General features: G+C 46.7%; 1 protein-coding gene across 1 annotated transcript in view; it reads left to right on the top strand.

The window, feature by feature from the left end:
- Positions 1-348: 348 nt before the first annotated feature.
- Positions 349-20,437, top strand: part of LOC126530928 (uncharacterized) — a 193,453-nt gene continuing 173,364 nt past the window's right edge. Inside the window, exons 1-2 of the mRNA XM_050178258.3 lie at positions 349-589; positions 1,789-4,134. Of these exons, the coding sequence (XP_050034215.1) occupies positions 3,648-4,134 (487 nt within the window). The 5' untranslated portion in view covers positions 349-589; positions 1,789-3,647. The remainder of the gene's footprint in view (positions 590-1,788; positions 4,135-20,437) is intronic.

Genomic DNA, 20,437 nt, shown 5'->3' with positions numbered 1-20,437 from the left:
AACTCGCAGAAGGAAGCGAGAGATACACGGAGAAGCACGGTACGAGTAAAAAAGGAAAGCCAAGAAGGCGAGGAAGAGAACGCGGGAAAGAGGGATGCGTGTTATCGATCCGGCGATCCTTTCTTGTGTGAGGGGAAAGAAGGGCGGCATGGGCGGAGGGTGCGGGTGCGTGAGAGTGTGGACAAGGAGGTTTAGGGGAGACAAGACTGGAAGATGGTGGGGAAGTAGGGATGGAGGGGGGAGCGAGCTCCTCTTCCCTCCATCCCGCATTTTCTCCCCCTCCGCTGGAGAGACGCGCTGGCTGCCGGCTCTCGCCGTATCCGCCGCCGCCGCACACAGAGTGCCCGCCGAAAGCTGGCCGCTGCGGACGTACCGCAGGAAGCGGCCGAGCACGTTGGTCGTCGCTCCAGCCACCGGAGAGGAGTCCCGCGAAACGCGGAAGGTACACGCCGGAGTCGGGGGGACATTGGCCGCATCTGCTACTGCTGCTGCCATACAGCGTAATCTTTTCGGGGCAGTGCTCTCGGCCCCCGCTGTCTTCGGTCAAGCAACCGTGGGCTGCATCCTCGAGGGAATCCGCAGCGTTTAGGCGAGTGGGAGTCTTGTTGTTGCGCTCGCCTCACAACAACGTGCGTCGGCGTAAACGTGACAGGGAGGTGTAGTTGTTGCCACGTTCCGTTAAAATTGTCGTGGCATTCGCATCCTAGGCTCAGGTTTATTGAGTCAGCTTAGCAGACGTGTTTACAAAATCCACACGGTGATAGATTGAAATGAAAACGACGTGAAGGGGGCAAGCACTGGGATGAGGCCAGAGCCTGCCCTGTCTACTGTTTCGTCTCCGGCGTACTGTCCTGTAGCGCTGCGAAATATGGCTTATAATTCGGAAAAGGAAATGTTTAGATGGACTCTAGCGCTTCTGTTCACATCTTATTAGTATCTCTGATTTGCAGTAAATATGTGCTCATGAAAAACAACTCGGAGCTCTCAGCTGTTTCAGCAAGAGCTGCAATAATTGATATAGAATATGAATATCGATACTTTACATTGTAGGGTTACGATAATTTTCCTGCGTTGTACCGGCATAGTGCATACAATATTGGCATGTTGAGATACACTCGCTATGTGGAACTTTATTATGCCAGGGTCTGTGCCAATGTGAAACACTCTTCAAATCTGCAGCTGTCACCACTTGCAGAGCGAACCACAATTCAAGTGATCTCATAGTTGGAGGCACGGCCTGTGAATTGCGTCGAAGAGCATGATTGGCTACATTTAATTATTTTTTTATTATTATCTTCAAACTTTCTACCTGAGAGGTGTTAATGTTGACAAAAACAAATATTTTCCTTTGTGCTCTTTAAATTCACGTATATCAAGGCAGTGATTAAGCCTGTTGTCGTTGTAAGAATTAATCGTGTCGTACTCACTGGGGATTCCGAAAGTTATTCGCTTCTGTAAACGGTCGTTAGCATAAATAATTTTGGGCATTTTGAACAAGTTATCCTTGCAGGCAGATCTACCTGTTTAGAAGGATAAGTTCATAGCTTTTGAGAATTAGAATTTGCTGAACCCAAACTTACCATTCTTCGAATTTTATCAGTCTGCGTAAACGGTACCTGCAGGCGAACGAAAAAGCAAGGAAATGTCAATTGACCATACACCTTCCGCGTTATATGTGACACTTTGAAACGCCGATAATTACGACAACGCTGTGTTTCTTTCTTTTTTTTTACTTGGTGCCATTGGTGAGATTACCATTTCAATGAGTGCTGGTCTTCTCTTTAACAGCTGCTGCTGTCAGAAAAGGAGCCTACGGTGGCTCGTTGAAGAGGCTTCTGAAAACACCCCTTCCGGAAGGGAAGTCTGAAAGGAAGGACCGAGCTTCAGCGAGAAGATGATTTGGTTTATTTATTTCGGACGCCGACAGAGCTCGCGCTTCGGGCAGCGCCGGAGGTGGAGCTGGACGTCGGGCGTCGACGGGAAGTCCCCGCAAGGGGACGCATCGCCTCGCTACTACCGAAACCACCGAGCTGTGTTTTAGCCACGAAGACACCGCCTCAGCATGCGGCCCGTTAGACGCAGCCGGGCAAGTCTGGGAGACACGTTCTGGCGTTTTGAGTGCCACGAAGGACACAGCGTGTCGGCAGGCAGGCCGCCCGGAAACTCATAGACGTTGCTGGGCAGCTACACATCGAGACGTAAAGGAACTACTGCCTCTTACTAATCAAAGTGAGAGAGAGAGAAAAACCACGATAATTAGTCAAATCATCGACCCTGTTTAGCATTGTATCGTGTGTGCATGTGACACGCCAAAACAATCTTCCTTTCATCATCGTCGTCATTGCCTATTGACCAGTCGTGATCTCGTCTGCCAAGAGTCACCGCCAGAGCTCAAGCGTTCGACTCGAGAGCACCTCTTCCGATTCGTGCCTGCGTTTGTCGGCCCGTCGAGTTCAAACTTTTTTTTTGTCGTGCGCATTGCTCAAGAAAACGGCGCAGGCCACGAAGTGGAGACAAAAAGTGCCAGTCGGTACAGAGCTTCCTCGAAGGTCCAGACTGCTGGGAAGGGACCCTCTCAGCTTTCTACAAGTGGAGAGTCAGCGGTTCCATCGGTACAAGCCAAGTGTTCTGTTTATTGCATTCGCTAAACAGGCGACGGTTTTCGTCAAGCTTACAGAAACAGCAGCGTAACAAGGTCCCAAAGAAAGCCGATCAGAAGTCGATCTGTTGTGGTAGCGGCTGTTTCTGGGGCGTAGAACGACAAATGACTTTTCTTCTTTGGCGATCGCCGACTAATGGACTGGAACGAGGCTAGCCGGCCTAACTGAAGAAAGACACAAAACCTGCACGAACAACCATCGCGCTTTGGCAGTCCCTCGCGGGGTGGAGACGGCGCCGAGAAAATACGCCTCAGTGCTCCTCTTCCGACATCGCGCAACAATGCCGCCAGCCTCATTGCAGAAGCCGATCTAAACAGCTTCCATTCAAGCCAGCCGAAGCTCTCCAAAATTGTCGACGACAACTAGACGAGCCTTCTTTGTTGGCACCGGCTCTTCCCAAATGCGCCCCTTTTCGTTCTCGTGATTCGCTCGCGGGCTTTCCTTTTTTTTTTACCCATTCAAAGCAAAACACGGTAAAGTTCGAGCCGAACTGTGTTTTCGCTTAGTTTATTGTTCTCAAAGGCGAGTTTCTTCTCACGCGACGCCCGCGAGTGGTGTTTCTCGTTACTGTACCCGCCGGGTTTGTGCTTCCCGCGCGACAGTGTGTGGCGTTAGAACTCGCCCGAGGGTGTGCCGGCCGCGAGACGTCGGGTCCGCACCCGAGCCAAGGCCGTCACGCTGTGGACTCTATACACGCTCCACCTGGTCTCGCAACCAGCTCGAGCAGCCGCAGCTGCCGCGGTCGGAGCGCCGGCGAGCCGAAACCCCGCGGGCGGCAACAACGCCGGCGGCGGCAGCGCACCGCCGACGCGACAGTCGATCCCGCTGCGCGAACTGACTCCGTTCGACGTGCCGTTCGTGCCCGTCCCCACACCGCCGCCGCGTCGTGCCAATAACCAGCTGCCAAATCGCGGCTGCCTAACGCTGAGCCAGCGGCCGTACTCCACGCTAAACCGCCACGCCACGTTCGCTGAACCCGTGGCAGAAATGGCGGGGACGAGCAGCAGCGGAGGCGGTAGCGGCAGCAGCAGCAGCGTCCAACCCCCGCGAACGCTGCCCCCGACGCCCCGCTTCAAGAGCTTCAGCTCATCTTGCCTGCACAGCCCGACGACCGAGCTGCACACGTACTCGGACGTGTCGCCCACGGACTTGGCGACGACGCCCACGTGGCAGGAGCGGCCGGCGTCCCGCTTCGTGTTCTCCATCTCGCCGCCCAGGGCCTCCTCCTGCCTGGGCAACCAGAGCCCCCAAGAGTACCGGCCCCTCTGTGCGGCGTCCGGTGACGGTGAACGCGCCAGGGGCGGCAGGGGGGTGCGTAGCGGAGGGCTCGGCACAGCGACCAAGGAGGACGAAGACGAGGACGTGAGTCGCAAGGCGCGCTGGATCATCATCACTACCGCCGTGTCGCTCTTTGTGATGAGTGTGCTGCTGGTGGGCATCATGCTCCGGCTGGCTCCTGTCATCGACGACCTTGGTGAGTAGTGCTTAAAAATCACGAACTAAGGCAAGATCTCTCGGCTTAACGTAAAATCGGTGATGTGGTTCAGTGCCCTAACGCCATTTCCCGCCTATTCTGAGTGCCATGGTGGCATGCCCTGTCCGACGATTTTTCCTCTGCTGCATTTTAATAACGACGACGAACTCGTTTTTTGTACAAGTGTCGCATCGCCCGGCATCGTCTCGCCGTAGCGCGCAATTGCGAATTGGCTTAAACGAAGTAGGCTATAGTCCGTTCACAAAGTCCATGATTTCTCCGAGCATATAACGCATAAGGTGTCTTTTAACGACCTCGTATAAACGAAGATGTTGCGAGATATAGCACTTCTCTACTTTCTGGGAAGAACTTGCTCTCGTTAGAGTATGGACTCTATAAGCGGACTTAGTTATCAATTCCTCTGTCCTCCAATATAGTAGCCATAACTGTACTTTCGTTACCAGTAACGAATACTGGTACTTCGTTGATAGTGTCCCTGTGCATCCTCCCACATGCACTCAGTGCTTACTCTCTCCCGTTTTTCCTCTTTCTATTCCTCTTTCCCCCCTCCAGTATATATAAAGGGTAGTAAACCGGATGATCGTCTGGTTGACCTCCCTACCCTTCCTGTTATTGCTCTCTCTCTTTCTCTCTCTGTCTCTCTGAGGCCATCAGCCAGTTATGAACACTGCGTGTGATGATTACTTGGGTACAAACGGGAGCTGACAAACACCATTACTGTCACGACGGAAATGTTCATGGGCGTGTCGAAAACATGTTTCCCGACCCGTATAAGCAGCTGCAGCAATATTTCACCGAATGAACGTAAAAGGGTGTTCACAACTTAAAGTTACGATGACTGTGCTAAACTATATAGATTCGCAATAATCTTAAGCGTTCCAGCTTTTCCAGGATAAGCTCATCTTTCAGAGATCTGGATGCCTAAAACTCCACAGGATCGTGGAAATATCAAGAAAGTTGCGGGTCGTAAATATAGCGGATTATGGAATTACGAAGCGCGTGTTCAAATAAAAAAAAAAGAAAGTTAAGCAACTCTTGGTATTGGAGTTACAAACAAAAAAAAAAAGCGCGGCAAATCCTCTTAACGAAACTCCCGCTTCGCGAAGCGTTGAATGTTCTCAAAATCTTACTACTGTTAAAACTCATTCGCGAAAACACGTAGTGAAAGGATCGCTCTCAATTTTAACGTCTGATTTTTCACCTTCTCCCTCATCATAACCTGTGACGTACTGCATGCCAAAGAATACCGATGGTAAAGGTGATTCTTGGGGCGCATTTAATAACAATTTCTTCCTGTTTTGGAGCGACAGAGACGGACACAATTCTGCGATGTGTCGTCCTTACTCTTCGTGCCACGTCTTTCGGCATTCGTAAAACGGATAGCTGTTGTTTAGAAATGCTTCGTCTGCGTCCCATTCTTGCGTTCACATTATCGAGCGCGAATATTACTGGCACGAAAAAGTGCCCCTCATTTGGCCACTCTGTGCACAATCAAACGCAATATATATATATATATATATATATATATATACTACAGTCTGTCACTACGGACTGCAAGGAGCGAACTGAAAGTAGTAAAAGTGTCTCCGACTTCTTCAACCAGAAAAACGGAGATTATTCCAGCTTAGAGGGACACGCTCAGGGCGTCGTCGGTTCAGGAGAGCGTGATGGCGATGTCGCCTCACTGAACCGCGACGCGCTTGGTTCCGAGGTCCCAGTGTGCGAACGTGCGAGCTCTGTCCCGTGGCGACAGAGAGCGAATAGGGATCCGAGAGCGAGACGCACAGCGACAAATTATCCGCGTTGACAGAGGTGAAAATGAGGCGGATGCTATGGGGAAAGGGATATTCGCCGGGCGTCTTCGTGCTTAAGTGCAGCCGTCCGAAAACGAGAAGCCGGCCTGCCTCGGGGATACGCGGTGCCTCTTCATTCATTTTTTTTATTATTATTTCTTTCTTATAAACAGACGCGGCTAGCATTGTAGGTTGTAGCTCTTTCGTGGATCTGTCCCGAGAACCCGATGCCAAGACCATCGCGTTATTGCAAACGGCGTGGCAGCCTGGTGAGATCTGAAAAGCGTCTCACGCTGACGTGACCGCGGAGCAGCCTCCTTTCCCGCTGCAGTGAGCGAACAACGTTAAGAGTGACGATGAAACCCTCTTTTCGAGTCAGGATGACTCTGTATGTGTGTGCGGAAATGGGAAGGGTACGGGGACGGGAATAGAAGGGAGGAGAGGGGGGGGGTTGCTTCTCTGGGAGACAAATTGGGTTTTCGAACATCATCCCACAACACGGCTCCGGCGTCGACGACACATTCCCGTGGTGCTAGCATTTGCCGCGGACTGGAGCAGCGTAATTCGTGTGATGGGAGTCTGGACAGCGTCCGTTCCGGCAAGAAAAGAGAAAATGCGGGAGGAAAGCGAAGCAACCATTCCCGTTTCTATCCGCAGAATCCTGCTCAGAAGACAATAAAAAAAACCAGAGAGAGAAAGGAACTTTTTTTCGAAGTAAAAAAGGAAACAAGTAGGACGTGCAAACGAACATCGCGGAACTGTTGTTCGACGAATACGGCAATTGCAGCGAGGACGCGCGGGCGGTGCATGAACGATTAAACTTTGTTTTTCCTTTCGCTGTTCTTTCGAGCCCGACAATTTTCGAGCAGAAGTCGACAGCTGCGCGATGGCCCGCTGATGGCGGAAGTCGAGATCCTTCTTCTTGAGTGAAAAATTAATGACCCCAATGTGCGAGTCGCCTCATCAATCACACGAGCGTGGCTTAAACCACGCTCGACCGCGTCGTGGCGTTTTGTAGGTCGCGAAAAAGCTGTTAAATTTTGCAGAAACAAGTTGTCCAGGGGCGAAATCTCTTTTTAGATTCCCTGAAGAACAACAAATAGCTTCCTTTTCTTAAAAAATAATTAAAAATAAAAATAATAATAAAAATTACTTCATGCGCGTCATAAGAGCACTCCCGGTAACATTTTTAACCCTCTTCGCGTATAATCGAGGCAATAACTGAGTAATTATAGCGTTCCGTTCAACAGCTTATGGAAAGTAGTTCTTTCTTTCTTTAATAGTACCTCTCAGGAGAATATTTTGGAGCAAATGTCTTGTTTTCGCAGGTGTAACAATTAATAGCTGAGAGTTGTGTTTTTTTCTTTTTCTATATATGAGCAAATCTGCTCAGGCGTCGCCAGTAAGACGTTATTTGGAATTCCAGGCCAAACTTGCGAACGAGTTGCGCATGAAACATGCAAGTAAAGTATAAATCCTTCTCTAACAACGGCAAAGCACGGGCCCTTCTTTTCTCGTGCTGCGTTGCATTCCTCCAAAATGTAGTGGTCAATTTCACGTTGTCGCCTTGGAGACAAAATCTTTGAGATTAAAATGGCAAATGTAATAGGCAGCTCAATGAAATCTTCCCTCCCCTCCGCTATGTTATATTAAAGCGTCTTATTAGTCGCTACCACACAAAACCTTTAAGAACAGCGCAGCCATGAACCGTGTAGTTTTCCTTTTGTTAGCTTCTTTTTTCTGGCTAAACTGACATTTGCATGTTATTGCCAGGTCTCAACGAGGACCTAATAGAATATTATTGACGCGTCCAAGCACCACGATGTTGTCAAAAACTCCTTTCTTTCCTTCAAGTAAAGTTTACAAAATACGCCTCCCAGACGAAGTTCTCACAATTAGAATTTATAATCGAGGCCTTTGCCAAAATATTTTTCAGAACTGTAATCTGACATCATAACCAGCTACCTGCAGGCTAAATCACAAAGTTTGCGAATTAAGTATAATAGCTTGGTGCACTGCGAATGGCGGCATATCTTGTACTATATTTCACCGAATAGATTACATTCTAAGAATGTAGGCAATAATTTTGCTCTGTTCACCACAAATTCAAACTTTGCGATAGAAAAGGAGAACGTTCGAAATGCTTTCATAAGCGATTCTTTCAGTGTCGTGTCAGTCAAGTAGTTCTGTAAAACTACTTATATAAGGAGCCAAAATTATACACCTGTTTATGTACAATAAAAGCTTTCCGAATATTTCTTGTCTGTTATCTGGTCGTTAGACCGCGCATACCTCAGAACCTCCACCCGGTAATTATGAGATGTCCATCGAGTTCTCTCTGGACTTTCGGGCTGCGCTGCGTATTTTCGCTTCTACTTGTCGAAAGCGAGATAGCGTGAGTCTTAAAATGCAGTCTCCTGGAACCTATTTCTAACATATGTATGGCATTGCGTAAAATGCTTGCGGCGATGCAGGGCGATGGCACGCTAACTTAACGTCGGAATTATTATGCATATGATTGTCGGGGTTAAATTTTCTTTTATCTCAAGGCGACACCTGTCACTAATCTATCTATCTATCTATCTATCTATCTATCTATCTATCTATCTATCTATCTATCTATCTATCTATCTATCTATCTATCTATCTATCTATCTATCTATCTATCTATCTATCTATCTATCTATCTATCTATCTATCTATCTATCTATCTATCTATTCATTCATTCATTCATTCATTCATTCATTCATTCATTCTTTGGTTGCAGCTTGCTGCATTCAAGGAAATAGAAACGTAATAAAACACGCATATTCACCTCGGTTTAACTGCGTTGGGCTGCTGTGCGTTGCTCTTTTCTATGTGCGTTGATATCAGCTATGTCGCATAAACCCAGTTGTTCCTACCGACTATTTATGTCTGCTTTCAGAAAGTTGGCTTTGCACACAGGCATACTTGTCTAACAAAAAAAAAACGCTTTACCAACTATAATCTAGAAGGTTGTACTTGTGCAGTTCGAAGCTTCCTTTCTCTAGAACCGCTCTGAGCTCACTTATGACTACGCTCCAGGGGGCATTACACTCACCATTGGCCTAAGCTTCCGCAAGCAGGGCCGGGCTCTGGTTTCTCAAGGGCTATCATATCAAACACCATTTAAGTATGAACCCCTAGGAGATAGAGAAATGAAAGAAAGGAAAGGCAGGAAACGCAGGGAGGTTAGAAAGATAAGAAGGAAATAAAGAGAGAGAAACAGAGCACATGCCACACTATCACTGCTTCTCACAACACAGGATAACAACTAACACTTGTCATTGCTAAAGTGAGGATGACGAATGGGATTTATTGGCGCAAGTGCCAGGTGTGGAAGGTAGGAAAGGAAAGGCAGTGCGGTTAACTAGAAGAAACATCTGGTTTGCTACCCTACATGGAGGAGAGAGGGGGACGTTAAAAGATAAGCAGGAAATAACGAGAGAGAAACAGAACACATGGCACACTATCACTGCTGTTCACAGCACAGAATAACAGCTGCCAGTTGTCAGTGCTAAAGCGATGATGATTAATTGGGCTTACTGACGCAAGGCCCAGATATGGCCAAAAAGCACCATCAGTGCTAGAGTCGTTTGTGCAGGTTTTTTGTCTGTAAGAATGGCCGCAGTGCATTCGTAGCCCTCTGCTGCGACGGCTTGTGAGGTCGCTATTCTATACGACTTGTTCTGGCTACAGTCTGTCGTTGGTACAAGCTAGCGCAGTCGCGAGCGTTTGTTTCTGCACATTATATCGAGGACAGTCGCGCAAAATGTGTTCAAGTAACTGTTCGAGACCACAGTCACCACAGGCAGTGTTGTCACCCATTCAAACAAGGAAGGCAAAATATTTTTTTTAATGCTATACCCTAAGGTCTCATCCACACAGCCGTCAAACGTTCCGTCGTGTCACCGCCACGGCACCGGTTTTGTCAGGATATATATATATATATATATATATATATATATATATATATATATATATATATATATATATATATATATATATATATATATATATATATGACCGCTGTGTGAATGAGGCCTTAGCCATAACCGACAAAGCAGAAAAGCATCGCGTCAGCGAAGTCCTGGTCGAGTCTATAAATTAATTATTCAAAAGACTAGCGCAAAATAGCGCAAATTAGCGCTCGTCCTGTCGTCTTCTCTGTCTTTGTCCCTGCTATTTTGCGCTAGTCTTTTGAATAATGATGACACACCAACCAGCCCAGCTTTCTGCCTTGATCTATAAATTAACTATAATTGATACCGCTAGCACACCTTAATGTTACTAGGGTACTTCGCGTGCTCGCACGAGACTTCACGCTCGCTATGTTGTTCACACCAGCGCTTAAGAATCCATAAATATCCACTGCTGGGGATGGCTTTAGCTCATGTTATATGCTCCTAGGATAGGGGGAAAAAATCAAGGACCCTAACGGTGTGCCTCAGACAGCTAACGCTATCTTAGAACTGTGAGAAATACGACTGCACTTTTCCCGTGTTTGTGGACGGTTAAACAACTCGGGCTTCTGCTACATCTGAGGATTGCATACAACACGTCTACAACTTCAGCTGAATTAGCTGCGACTCGGGACGAACTAAGACCAATGTGCTCCAATAAACCATTCCAGTGGACAATGGTTAGAGTTTGAAAATCCGAGTTACAAACAACTGGTAACCAATGGGGAAAGGACCGAATGAACAACTCGCGATTGAAAGAGCCATGTTGCACACAAAACTAATTCACTAGGATCCGACCATAGCTTTTGAATTGATCACTAGTCACTGTTGTATTTCGGGGCAAAAGTTTGGCACACCCAGAAGCGAAACTTGCATTAAGTGTTGCGTTCTGCAGGCACTGATTTCACGACACGGCTATTTTCTGTGATCCGAATCGCCTACATGTCGCACTGTAAGCTCGTCCAAACTAACATCAAGATTGCCTGTCTAGACTACATACAGACCTATGATTCAAGCTTCCGCGAAGAATGAGATCACGTCGTGAGGCATTACTCCACAGATTGAGGCTGCGTGTTGGGTTCACTTGGCAACAGCTGCCCAAGATATGCCGAGAAAATAACTCAAACTGCGAGGCATGGAGGGCTCTAGAAAACCATTTCGTTCTTCTTTTTTTGCTCGGATCCTGAGTGCGATTGACAATGCCAATTGCTTTGTCAGACATTTTCTTGCTTTGAGGACAGCTTCCAATGAGTGAAGGTTCTTGGAAATGGGACAGGCAGTTCGAGTGTGCGATGTGCAGCAAGAATACTACTTATATTTTTTTCGTTACAGCGACTTTGACTGTAGCCTGTAGTACCGCTTTATAATCCCTGACCCTCTCTGAGTTGAGCTGGTGGTGCACAAAGCTCTTTGTACTGATCACCATGACCTTCAACCGCTCGTTTTCATTTCTTTCTTGCCTGCTTTCTCTATACATGGTAGAGCAGGCCAGAGGTTTCCCTCCTCAAAACGACTTCTCAACCTTTATTTCTTTTCTTTTCTTTCTTCTCCGTGGAGGATACTTCTCGCTTTCTCTCGCTATCTATTTTCTCTAAGCAGAACAATTAAGGTCAGCTGTGAATAATGTCACCTATCAATTACCATAGATTTAAATTATTATGTGTGCCGCGGTTCTCAAAGATATCGGCCTTCAGCTTTGCGCAGCCTCCTCTCTTTGCGAAATCCTCGTTAAATTTCAAGCATTCTTTTTTGCAATAATTGTTCTGGGAAGCTGGTTGTTTGAACAAGCAATTTTGCTTTTAGAAATATATTCTGTAGCCTTTGGCGTGAGTTCTTTTCGCAAAGAAAGGTAGACAGGCGTCCGCCAGCGATGTTATTATTTATTAAGGCTAGGGGTGTTTCGAGAATTTAACGTTTAAGAAAGATATAGCCGTGGAAAAGCTGCCAAAGGGAGGCTTACAGACAAGCTAACGTTGTGCAAGATAAAAAAAAATTATGGAGTCTTACGTGCCAAACCACTTTCTGATTATTAGGCACGCCGTAGTGGGGAACTCCGGACCACTTGGGATTCTTTAACGTGCACCTAAATCTAAGAACACGGGTGTCTCCGCATTTCGCCCCCATCGAAATGCGGCCGCCGTGGCCGGGATTCGATCCCGCAACCTCATGCTAGCAGCCTAACAGCATAGCCACTAAGCAACCGCAGCGGGTGTAGTGAAAGATAGCGTACAAGAAGGAGACTTCCAGATGCTCAGTAATCAGCCATCGAAAGCGTTTTATTGACAGGTGGTTGTGGCTTTGCCACAGAAATAAGCGAGCGCTTCATGGATCTTTGGTTGAACGTGGGGTGGTATGCGGCGAGGTCTCGGCCGAACGACTTCACCTAAATCCGGATAACGAACTGACACAAAGCTGTGGTGAAATAGGACTGCCGTCAGGACTGCCCATCGGTGCCCAGCACGTTGGGTCTGACAGGGAGAGACAAACGACGACTTGGAGCAGGTATTTTTAACAATGGCTTGTAAAAAACACGGGAGTCGACTGTTGGTTATAACACACCAAACTAATACATCAATCCAACGTTGAGTGAGGGCGTGAAGTTTTGAGGTCCAACCACGGTGGCTCAGCCACTATAGCATAGAGAAAGATAAAGGTAGAGAGCGGACACTTCCGTAGGGTCCTGCGGCCGAGCTACCTCACTGCCACCAGCGCCCTGAGCGGCTGGTCAAACCGCCAGTCTTCTCTTCCGAGGTTTTAGACGCATGGTCTAGCTCTGTTTTGGTTTGGGTTCCGATAGCAATGCTTTCGATTCTCGCTTACCTTTGGCCGCAAAAAACATTCGATACGTCGTCTCTGGTGGAGCGCCAGATGTTTGATATTTCATTTTTAAGCAAGCCGTACAAATGGACGTAATAAACTCGTGGATCGCAAACATTTTACTGGAAAAGGCACCAAACTTCTCGAAGAACTAGCACGGCTGAACCAGCTCTTTTTAAGTTCCAAGATTTGCCTATATAGAACGCCTGGCAGTCTTGGTAAGTAATCTTGCAGACGATGCCAGGGTAATTTCCTTTTTGGAGGTGGTCCTTGACTCTGACTATTTGCTGCTTTAGTTTGCCTCTAGGGATGTGGCAGATTTGCACTTCATAATCTTTGAAAATCTTTGAAATTGACTCTCTCACCCATCGTGTATAAGCAATTGAGGCTGGCTTCCGAGTTGCGGTTGCCCTGGAGCAGTGATTATATTAGATGCACACAAATGATTTGTGCTGTTTCACCAACTCGTTTATTTGATTTGAACCTCAAGTGGTCCCCAGACGGGACTTTGCATGAGTGGTGGGCGCATGAATGGTGGATTATGTTGCGTAGAATTATGAAAAGTACATAGCTTCTTCGATTGCATTCTTGAAATCAGCGGGATCAGGCATAAAAGCTTGGCTGCAGGGAAGGTCACTCCAGTCGCGAGCTGTGTGCACAAAAAATTACTTCTAACGTAGTAATGCGGGCCCGATGCGGGATGACGCTGTTAGGATGGCCTGTGCGTGGTATTCGGTGCGCTCGTTGGGTGAGCTGGCTGTCTCGGGGTAAAGAATGGAAAAATTTGTGATAAAGGCAGAGGTGTGAAATACGGCGATGGGAAGCGAGAGAAGGCAGTTGTAATTGAATCGTTAGAGCATATATACTAGAGTATCGTGAGTATTTTGAACGAATGAAACGCGTACCATGATTTTGAACTGATTCGAGAGCGGAAATAAAGTTAGACTGATGTGCATCAAAGACTGCGCGAGCGTATTCATGTTTAGGTCGTACAAGTATTTTGTAAGTTAGTAATTATAAGGAACAAGGTGTCATGCGCAGGTTACGGCGAAGATACCCAATTGTTCGATTAGATGAATTTATTATGCGGTTAACGTGGTAAGACAATAATAAATGACTAGTGATGTAAACGCCAAGGTATTTAACGGAGCTAGTGGAAATAATGGTGGTATCCTGGATTTTATAAGTTGGTAGAGTGTAATTTCGGCGGCGGTGAAAAGAAATTATTACAGTCTTTGCAGTACTCAGGGACATTAGCCAAATAGCCTATGTTATTCAGATCATTTTTGAGGACAGAAGAACCATCAGTGTTAGTTATAGGGCAGTAGATTACGCAGTCGTGAGCGAAAAGGCATATAGTAGATGTTACTAGGGAAGGCAGGTCGTTAATTTATATTAGAAAGAGCAAAGGGCTAAAAACTGTGCCTAGGGTACTCCTGAAAGAACATATGAGTAAGAAGACGAGAACCCTTAGCGTAAACAAATTGCATGCGGTTGGTTAAAAAGTTTCGGATCCAGTTAAGGACATGCGGATGAAGGCTTAAAAGAGACAGTTTGACTAAAAGATGGGAATGGGGTACCTTGTCGAATGCTTTCTCGTAGTCTAGAAACAGTGCATCTGTTGGGATATTGCTGTCATGATTGTAATGAATGGCATATGCATGGACAAAGCTATTTCTGTTTCACACGAGTGGCCTTTCCGGAATCCATGCTGATTGGGATGAAAGTAGTTGACAGATGTTAGAAATGTCGCGACATTGGAGTAAATGACATGTTCCGTGATCCTAGAGCATACGCTAGTTAGCGAAATGGGTCGGTAGTTACTTGGGGATGATCGGTCACCTTTCTTGAAGACTGGCATGACCTTCCCAATTCGCCAGTCCTGTGGAACGGAAACAGTGCCAAATTATTGCTGAAAAATGATTGTTCTCATGCCTTAGCCATTTTAAGGAACAGATGAAACTAGTCTGCTGTTCACCACATTGAAACTCGTATGCCCACTATATGTCCACCTTGAAGCATCTCCATCGCCGCTGGGTCAGCAACATTGTTCTTGTTGAACACATTTTCTCTAACTCTGCGCACCTGCGAGGTTGTTTACCGTCGCTTCAGCGAAGGACTTCAATTTGAGGCTTGACCAAAAGTCAATCAAGGCACGTAGTATTCCCTCTGTTTATAACCTGGAAATGACACCCAGCAAGTTTGCTCTACAGTGCTTCCCCGCTCTTGTCAGGGGGCGCTCCTATACGCGAGAGTGGTGCAAGACAAACCACGCCGGAATCGTGTGATCGTTTCGGAACCACATTACCCTGACTTTTCTCGCTCGAGACCATGTAAGGCTTCTTGTGACGCCTTATGCTTCTAACATTGCATTATGGAACCACATGCATTTTCTAGTGTTCTATAAAACAATCCCCGCCATTTTCACGGCTATTTCATTCCTTAGTCTTGCCTGTCGCTTACCGGAGGAGGAAGGCGTCAAGCGTAAAGACAAATCTCACTCAAGCATCACGTAGGTCCAAGGAGCAGGAGACAGTCGCGCTGATGCCTAAACTCGTTATTCTTCTACAAAAATGTGTGCAAGGAAAAATCGACTTCAGAATTACAAAGCCTGCTCTCAACAAAAAGGAGGATGCAGCTAGTTCTTTATAAAAGCACAGCCGCTCTTGTTTACTCTTGCAAAGAAGCCCCAATGCAGTTTCCTTCCGCCGTAATCCATCGTGCGCAAAACTCACCTGGCTGCGAACGAAGCAGAGCGTTGTGAGTTTCATTCGCATTCTTGCGATGTTCCTTTATTTATTATTATTAGTTTTTTTTTTATCTGGGGAGCCACTAACAGCCTGTGGGTCTGCGTTTCTCCGGTGTACCTCAGGCCAGACACGAGTTGCCGGCAGCTCTTTATTTTTTATTTTTTATTTCGGTTCCTACGTGGGCGAGCTCCGCTACTAGCGTGGGAGTCTTGCGGCCTGAGTGCGTTTTTATGCGATCCACTCGCACGGATGCCCGATTCCCTTGAGGCACCCACCTGGGCTCTGCGCAAAGTACGCCGCTTTTCCGTCATCGATCGAGCTGCAAAACATCCACCGAGCCCTCACCACGGTACAGGCTCAACATTAAAGCCTCCACGCGCTCAGATTTCGGCAAGAGGCGCAGCGACGTCAGACCGCCAGCAGTACCAACCGATTGCGTGTCCCAGCGCGGCGGATTAAGCGCCCGTGAATATATGCGCCAGTGAACACTCTCAATGCAGCGAACTCTCCGCAGCTACCGCGACCCAGAGTTTCTCTAATTAATGAAGGTAATAGCGACGAACCCGACGTGGGAAAAGGAAGAGTTCAGAGAGCACATCTACAAGAAATATGCAGGTCCAAACGTTCCATAAAAGGTCAGCAGAGGGGGATTCATTATACTGGATCCGCCGGTCGAGTGTCTCGTTTGATGTTTACAGGCAGTTAGTTATCTTTATTTCGGAAGTATGTTATACAAACGTTTCCAAGCATTCCACGCGTAAAACAACGAAAAAATATTTCCGGATATGTTTGTTTTTTATTTTTGTAATTTCCTCACCAAGGGCCTCGCGTTACTTTTTATTTTGTTTTTTCCCCAGGAACTTCATATGCTTAATACGATTAATAGTGGTCGGTTGGCGTTTGTATTCAACTTTGCAACGCGTGCCGATCCCTGAGCTTGACAATGTAAATAAAGTTGCAGGTTGATAGACCTTTTTCCAGTGCACGCTTGCTACTAACTAAAGCTAAATGTAATTATAAGTTTACTTATTACCTTCTGAATATTTATTTTAGGGCACATGTTGAAACCGCAGAAACGAAGCCGCATAGACATGAAGCCGTATTCGCTGAGCAGAAATTTGGAAACTTGCACCAATTTCTAGATATCCATCCCCGGGAATCTTGGCGTTGCAATTATTGTGCCGAGCTGCTGGAAGGAGCTTTGAGAAAACTACATACTGTAACACGAATATATTTCGTAGCATACTTCCACGACAGATATCTCGCAAAAGTGCCGCTAGTCCTAATATTACTGATAAGCAGGTATTATTCTACTGCTGCTCAGCTTCAATTTTGCAATTTCTACGTCTGCCCTAAAGTGAAACTATTAAAATGTACTTATTGAACGTTTCTTAATCATGTAACTGAACGCGGCAGTTCATTGTGCAAGTTACGTCCACCTCTTCAGATAATTCACCTGAACAGTCCTCTACGTGCCCAAGTGACTTCATTAACATTTTTGTTCGTTCTGTTTTGCAATTTGTTTCAGCTGAAAGAAAACATGGCGCAATGATGGGCAGGGACAGTGAGTAGGAAACTCTATAGCAAGAGTTGCACGATATGTTATGTACCGGTAGCTACATAACATACAGAGGGAGAAGCTCTAGGACACTGGTTCAGACGGGCTTCGGCACTCAAGGCCTTACGGGCTTTGTTGAAGTTTTTAAGGACATGCGAATTGTGCGACCGCCTTTGAATGTTGTAGCGCGTAGTTTCGCGTTACTGTGTGAACTTTCTGGTTTCTATTTTTTTTCCTCTTCTTCTTCTTGCTTCTCCTTTTATTCCCTTTACCCCTTTCCCCAGCACAGGGTAGCCAGCCGCTAATTACACTGGCTAACCTCCCTGTCTTTCCTCCCCTTTGTCTCCTCCTCCTCCTCTTAAGAGCGACAAGCGAAAAGTAGTCATTGTGCTGTTGTTTCAGTTGGCCATAAGCAACGGCTCGCCGACAGCAGTACTAGACAGGAGCAGTAGGTAATAATAACTGACAGGTAATCATGAGGTAGGAAAAGAACTTCGGCTGGATATGTCGTTAGATAATAATCGAATTATAGAATCTCATAAATAAATGATTGATTGATTGAATTCAGGGGTCTCACATGCCAAAACCACAATATAATAATGAGGCATGCCGTAGTGGGAGACTGCGGATTGAAGTTGATTACCTGGGCTTCATTAAGGAGGCCCTAAATCACTTTTTATTGAAGTGAAAAATTGCATTTGAAATTATAACAGGCTATTCTGTAAATACGTTGCCGCAAAAAGTACTGGAATTCGTTTAGCAGAAGGAGGTGGTGGTGGTGGGGGGCGGGGGGGGGGGGGGGGGGGGGGGGTATTTGCAATAAAGAACGACCTTTGCAGTGCTTCCGCTCCTTCTTTAATGCCTTGCACTGCGAAGGCTACGGTTGAGTGGGGCGTGCCCACAACGCGCCGCCTACTGAACGTCTCCGTGGCGCACAGTTCAACTCCGATTTTCGATCTTCACGTTGACTCCATCACTTCCTATTTTGGCTCCAACGACGCGCCAAACAGTAAGCCAGACGCGGCTGTCTTCAGCGAGCCGCAGTACGCTTAGCCAGCGGACTCGTCGAGGCGTCGCGCGGCGTCCACGGTATCTACGCTACGTAGCAAACCGGAGATACGTGCAACTGTACTGAGTATGCACAGCGTCTGCTTTGTGTACGACAGGGCTTGGGTGCGTGCTCGACCTCGTACGCTCCAGTCTGGCCGTACTACGTAGCTTTTGTCCCGCACCAGCTTGACCGACGGATAGTAGCCACATCCAACTTGCGCGTTTTGAAGCGCTATTAAAACCTCAATTGGAAGCGAAGCCTGCCAAGGCGTCTAACCAGGAGCGGCCGAGAATGAGCGCGCGCTGTCAAACGTGCGTGTGGCCAGACCTTAAGTTTCGCGTGGTTAGAGGCTTGTTGAGTGTTCAAATCTATACTCGAAATTAGCGAGGCCCGTCGGCTACGGCACCGATAAGCAGAGTGGTCGCCACCAAGCGTGAGCAGACGATAGTCGGCTTCTTCCGGAAGAACGTATTTACTATCGAAATTCGAAAGCCGATTTTTCGCTTACTTCAGCCTGTTTGCTAAACTTCGTCAATAAATATGCACAGTAACAGTAGGAAGAAGCACACTGATCCAAACACCCTACTCGGTTGATGTCACCTATTGGCCAATAGCAGCCGGCAGCGAATAGCGTCAAATCACAATCTTTTCTAACCCGAGTCCGCACCTTCATCTGGTTATGTATATCCTTCTGTCCTACATCAAGCAGACTGCAGTAATGTCTCCATAGCATATGTACCACACGGCTGTTGTCGTCAAAGTAGCAAATTAGGCATCATTTATGTGAGCGCACTAGACCCACTAATATATTAGCACTTTGAAATAATTCCTTAGCTTACGAAGTAAGCACGGCAGTGAAATCTCATGCGGGCAACTGTAGAAAGAGCGACGATATATGCAGATGCCTTAGCTGCTCGAAAACTGCAATAGCCGTCATACGTAAGTAGTACAAAAAACACAATGACGAAGCCTTAAAACGCTCAGGTGCAAAGTTTTAGAATAACAAGGAACAAGAAGATGTTATTGCAAGGTTCGACTCATCGCGACAGCACGCTTTCAAAGTGATCACAGTCGTGCATAATACTCGTTGTCTACCGCCGGATGCGTTTCCAGCCTCACGCTGTTGAATCATTACCGAGATATCGGCATTTCAGCGCGTTTCGACGAACGGCTTTTATCACTGTGCGGCGGCGCCTCGCCGGATGGCTACAGCAAATGTCGCCGCGAAGTCAGGATGATGGCTGTCGGATAGCGTTAGTTGCGGCAAGCTGAGAGTCGCGTCAGCAAAGAGTGTCTCCTCTGGGCATTAATTTTTTTGCCCACTCAGCTTCGGCTTTCAAATGCTAAATCAGCCGTAATTAATTGAAGCCCAGCACCTAATGGCCATCCCGTTATCGGGAATCTAAAGATTGGTTCAGGCGACACATAATGGGGAACAAGCTTTAACTTCCATTAGGCATTGTAACCGTCCTCGTCCGAAACATAACCGACGCACTTTCGTATAATGAGAGACTAATTAGAGCCTAAATTTTCGCCATTGTTGTCAAACTGGTGCGCTCGCCGTATCCGGTATGTCCTCTTTAAAAGCATTTTCTATTGTCCGCTCTCAAACATCCCCTGTAAGCTGATTCCATTACATCATTGTCGTGTTAACGCAAAACTCGATGCTGAGCAATTTGTTCAAGTAGATTACGTGGCCGCCGTGTAGTGATATAACTAGCCTTCCTATTTAGTAGTCTTATTTGGTAACCCTCCTCTGCTCATTTGTCGCTTTCTCCTTCCTATTATATATTCTTGCGTGATCGTCTACGATAATGTCCATAACTTTACAAGTGTTCAAGTCCACCATCCGGAAAAAACAAACTGTGTCATTACCGTACTTTTCTAATCACATTTATTTATTAATGGACTTTTTTTCAATGCAGATTTTAACAGCTCCAGACAAGATACGCAAACAAGATTAAGCAATTTGTGCGATTTGTTAACATTTCTCTTAGTAAAAAGGAAGGTTACCAACAAACCTCTGAAAACATGTAAGCATAGGTCGCCTGAGTCTTGTTGGTGGCAATCGCCGGAGAGGTATTGAGCGTGCAACAGAGTTTGCATAGTATACTAATATTTTTACTATATTCGTCTGATCACAGAACCATAAACGAGCAAAAGCAACCAACATTTTCAGGATTTTCGCACCTCTTGAGCTAATGTCAGTTTTGTGATGTCGAACTATAGGAACGACGCAGGCACTGCTCACGTCTGTATTCGGCTACATACACATGTCCTCAGACAGGAAGTTTAGCTCTTGTTGGAACTTTTCTCAAAAGCAGCACGT

Source organism: Dermacentor andersoni, chromosome 5 (genome assembly GCF_023375885.2).
Source record: "Dermacentor andersoni chromosome 5, qqDerAnde1_hic_scaffold, whole genome shotgun sequence".
Classification (NCBI taxonomy): domain Eukaryota; kingdom Metazoa; phylum Arthropoda; class Arachnida; order Ixodida; family Ixodidae; genus Dermacentor; species Dermacentor andersoni.
Note: the sequence above shows the minus strand (reverse complement) of the source record. Positions and strands in the feature narration are given on the sequence as shown.